The sequence below is a fragment of the Argentina silus genome (assembly GCF_951799395.1).
Source record: "Argentina silus genome assembly, chromosome: 8".
In the NCBI taxonomy this organism is placed as follows: domain Eukaryota; kingdom Metazoa; phylum Chordata; class Actinopteri; order Argentiniformes; family Argentinidae; genus Argentina; species Argentina silus.
Window position 1 is genome coordinate 15,174,145 of NC_139662.1, and position 5,000 is coordinate 15,179,144.

The 5,000-nt window shown below is 46.0% G+C and overlaps 2 protein-coding genes across 2 annotated transcripts in view; one reads left to right on the top strand and one right to left on the bottom strand.

Annotated features, from left to right (window-relative positions):
* The window catches only part of hdac7a (histone deacetylase 7a), a 532,558-nt gene that overhangs the window by 509,263 nt on the left and 18,295 nt on the right, over positions 1–5,000 (top strand). The window lies entirely within an intron of this gene.
* The window catches only part of LOC310808701 (copine-9-like), a gene marked incomplete at both ends in the record, with an annotated part of 44,894 nt that overhangs the window by 18,209 nt on the left and 21,685 nt on the right, over positions 1–5,000 (bottom strand). The window contains one exon of the mRNA XM_083675752.1: positions 3,571–3,647. Coding sequence (XP_083531878.1) covers positions 3,571–3,647 — 77 coding nt within the window. The remainder of the gene's footprint in view (positions 1–3,570; positions 3,648–5,000) is intronic.

A 5,000-nucleotide genomic window follows, 5' to 3' on the forward strand; every position in this document is an offset into this window, starting at 1 on the left:
GAATGGTATCAAACACATCTGTGTGTGTGTGTGTGCTTGCGCACGTGTGTGTGTGTGTGTGTGTGTGTGTGTGTGTGTGTGTGTGTGTGTGTGTGTGTGTCTCTGTGTGTGTGGGGTTACGTGCTCATTATTGTGATGCACTGAAAGGCCTTAGTAATGCATAGAATAGAATGAGGAATGGTATCAAACACACACACACACACACACACACACACACACACACACACACACACACACACACACACACACACGTGCACAAGCACACACACACACACACACACACACACACACACACACACACACACACACACACACACACCGACGTGAGTTGTCTCTCAGGGTCAAGTTAATTAACAGAGACACAGGAACTGTGACTGACTGTATTCAGGGCTGTCAGATTGAACTGGAGGAGTTTTAATTGCTACAGTATGAATAACTGCCTCCTGTTCAACATTTCATTTAGGTCCAGAATGCCAGAGCTTTCTGTGTGTGTGTGTGTGTGTGTGTGTGTGTGTGTGTGTGTGTGTGTGTGTGTGTGTGTGTGTGGTGTGTGTGTGTGTGTGTGCGTGTGCGCGTGCGTGTGCGTGTGTGTGTGTGTGTGTGTGTGTGTGCAGGCACAGGGGACTGGGTTGCTTTACCCCACTCCCTCTTACCCTCCCTCCTCTTACCCTCGCTCCTCTTACCCTCCCTCCTCTTACCCTCCCTCCTCTTACCCTCGCTCCTCTTACCCTCCCTCCTCTTACCCTCCCTCCTCTTACCCTCCCTCCTCTTACCCTCGCTCCTCTTACCCTCCCTCCTCTTACCCTCCCTCCTCTTACCCTCGCTCCTCTTACCCTCCCTCCTCTTACCCTCCCTCCTCTTACCCTCCCTCCTCTTACCCTCCCTCCTCTTACCCTCGCTCCTCTTACCCTCCCTCCTCTTACCCTCCCTCCTCTTACCCTCGCTCCTCTTACCCTCCCTCCTCTTACCCTCCCTCCTCTTACCCTCGCTCCTCTTACCCTCCCTCCTCTTACCCTCCCTCCTCTTACCCTCCCTCCTCTTACCCTCCCTCCTCTTACCCTCCCTCCTCTTACCCTCGCTCCTCTTACCCTCGCTCCTCTTACCCTCGCTCCTCTTACCCTCCCTCCTCTTACCCTCGCTCCTCTTACCCTCCCTCCTCTTACCCTCCCTCCTCTTACCCTCCCTCCTCTTACCCTCCCTCCTCTTACCCTCCCTCCTCTTACCCTCGCTCCCTCCATCCATACCTCTACCAGTATGTCAGTGCTATGCTATTTGAACTGCTGAACAGGCAGTGAGGTGTGTGTGTGTGAGTGTGTGAGTGTGTGAGTGTGTGTGTGTGTGTGTGTGTGTGTGTGTGTGTGTGTGTGTGTGTGTGTGTGTGTGTGTGTGTGGGTGGGTGGGTGGGTGAGAGGCCTGCATTGGAATGATAAGCCTTTAAAATGACCAGACCAAGACCAGGAAGAGAATGGCCAGGGGGTGTGTGTGTGTGTGTGTGTGTGTGTGTGTGTGTGTGTGTGTGTGTGTGCAACCACATGCGACCCACAAGACAATGGCAGGATGTTGGCCAATCTGTTGAATCCAGATACTGCAGAAGGGTTCTGGGATGACACACACACACACAGACACACACACACACACACACACACACACACACACATACACACACACACACACACTCGCACAGCAATAATCCACATGTGTATGATACCATTATTCATTCTGTTCCATGCATTACAATGAGCAGGGTCTCTGATTTCTTGATATACTCTTATACTGTACTGTATACTTTTGTATATGATTGTTTGTTGATTATTTTTCTCTATGGTTCCTTATGAGAAGAATGTTACCTCTACATACACACATACACACACTCTGAAAAGATAAATGAGACTCATATTAGGTGCAGTAAGTTGGGTGCAGAACTGTAAGTACTTCAGCTCAGCACACACACAAGCACACACACAAACACCTGAGTCCACTCACACACACACACACACACACACACACACACACACACACACACACACACACACACACACACACACACACACACACACCTGAGTCCACTCTCTCTCTCACACACAAACACAAACACACACACACACACACACCTGAGTCCACTCTTTCTCTCACACACACATACACACACACACACACACACACACAAGTGCGCACACGCACACACACACACACACACACACACACACACACACACACACACACACACACACACACACACACACACACACACACACACCACACACACACACACACACACATACAAACACCTGAGTCCACTCACACACTCACATTGAAGGAAATGGAGTAACAAACAGTGCCTAACTATACAATCACCATATTATCCAGCTGATGAGTTCACATCGTACAGGAACAGACGACGCAACTCTGTCTATTTCAGACAGCCATTGGGGACGCAAGGTTGCACATGTTATTTCGACCCAAATTACCCTATCTAAAATCCTATCTAAAAGTTGATTACAAGTCGTTAGGAAGGCTGTGTCGCGCTCTGGGTAGGGAGGTAATCTATGATTTATCTAATCCACCCCAGAGACTAGGGTTCGGATATCGTCAGGGACATCATTTGCTCTTGTTTACCATAATAAAAAAACTCAATAGCAGTTTATCAGCAGCGCTCCATTGCTTTACAATATACCAACACATCCATATATATATATACATATATATATATATATATATACGCCATTTAGCTGACGCTTTTATCCAAAACGACTTACATTGCAGTGAGTGCATACATTTCAGTATATATGGTCCCAGTGGGAATTAAACCCACAACCTTAGCATTGTTAACGCCATGCTCTACCAACTGAGCCACAGAGGACCACATCCAGTGTCCTTGATCACCCATCGACACATAACACATTCAGAGAGAGAGAGAGATAAATAGATATCAGTAAAGGACATTTTAGGGCTTCCATGTAACCTGAAGTGACTCCATGTAACCAATAGGGCTTCCATGGAGCTTCAATAGGGCCTCTATGTAACATCAGAGGGCATCTATAACCTGTAAGGAGTGTTTGTAACATTTCCTTTGTCTTAAAATCAGAAGAATCAGAGAATATCCCCTCAATAGGAAAACAACATTTGTCATTAAATTGTAGCAGACAGATACAAGTGAATGATTGGGGGGATTTCATCTCCCATTGAGAGACCATGCATAATAGCTCTCTGCTCTCTGGCTGGATTGGTAGTTTGGATAGAGGTAGTTTTTAAAAAAAATAATATATATATATATATATAAGATATATCAGAGACACAGATAAAATGACATACTCTAAGAAGAGGCTTGTCTTATGCTTCCATTCACGCCCTTTAGGATTATCAGTTCTATAGGAGTTTTCCAAGGTAATGATGAGAGCGAGAGAGAGAGGGAGGAAAAGAGCGAGAGAGAGATAGAGTAGAAGAGAGAGAGAGAGAGAGAGAGAGAGAGAGAGAGGGGTAGAATTGATCCAGCTGTGAGTCTCTGATTGGCTATTCGGGCCAGACCTAGCGCTAATGGAGTGATGCATTATGGGATATTGGATGACTTACGAGAGGGTCCTCTCCAGACGTCCCCCCGTGGAGCCGATGATCTCCCCCAGAGTACAGAAGGTTTGGCCCAGGAAGTCCTGAGGGAAGGGGTCAGGGGGTTAGTAAACAAACTCTAAATTAAATTACAGTTGAACGAATACAATGTTTATCTATTCCTTGTTTTTCAACAACAGCTTCGCACAACACAGTAAATATATGAAAAGAGCACTGATCCTTTAGTGTGCGGTAACTCTCTACATAGTTAAAAGAGCAGAGTGTAAGTTTGTCGAAAAATCTGCCACCTCTGAAATTCAGCTTGAATATTTCTTTCAAGGGATCTCATTTCCTGATCACTTCCAATTAAACATAGTCATTACAGCATTTAGAAAGCCTTTAGAAAGCTTGAATGTTACAGCATTTAGAAAGCTTTTAGAAAGCTTGAATGTTACAGCACATACTGAACCTTTAGGTCTCTTCCTGTAGCATAACCAACTTGTCAGGTGTGCCTTAGATTCTTCCACTTTGTACATTAAACTACCCAGTGACATTGCAAGCTGTTGAGGTCACATTTGGCAACAATGAGAGACAGACGGGGCATTGGGAAGCACAGAGACATGACATGGCACATCAACACCTTGGCACAACTACAGACACTAGAGATCTGTGTGTGAGTGCCCACACACACACACACACACACACACACGCCCACACACACACACACACGCCCACACACACACACACACGCACACACGTGCGCACACGCACACACGTGCACACATGCACACACGTGCGCACACACACACACACGCACACACGTGCGCACACACACACACACACAAGCACGCGCACACACGCACACACACACACACGCACGCGCACACACGCACACACACACACACAGACTGCTTTGAAGTAATCTCTGAAAGGTGTTTTACCTGAGTGTGTGATTAAATGGGGTGGCTAGATGAAACAATGGTTGACATGACAGCTGGATTCAGAGCTGACATACAGTATGTTCTTGGTTAGAACGACAAAAACAAAAACAACAACACAGAAGTTGGACAGGTGACAACAAAGGTACAGAAAACACACATCAATTAAACACCATCATCACCAACATTACAATACCATGGATGATGTTTTGAAATAAACAAATACTGTATGGAGACATTAAACACCACATCACCGGATGGCAACAATAGAATATTTAGCGGCATCAATACCAACCTTCTGTTCTCCCACGATGTGTTGGGCACAAAGAGAATAGAACATCAGATCACATCAGGCCAGATGTTGCCAACACAACATCAATACAACATCACACACAACTCAATAGGTATCATCATTACATGCATTACAATGAGCCCTCCTCCGATTTCTACCTCCACTAGTCTCCCCTGCAACAAACATCGTCATTATTGTGTATGATGCCGTTTGTAATGTGATACAGA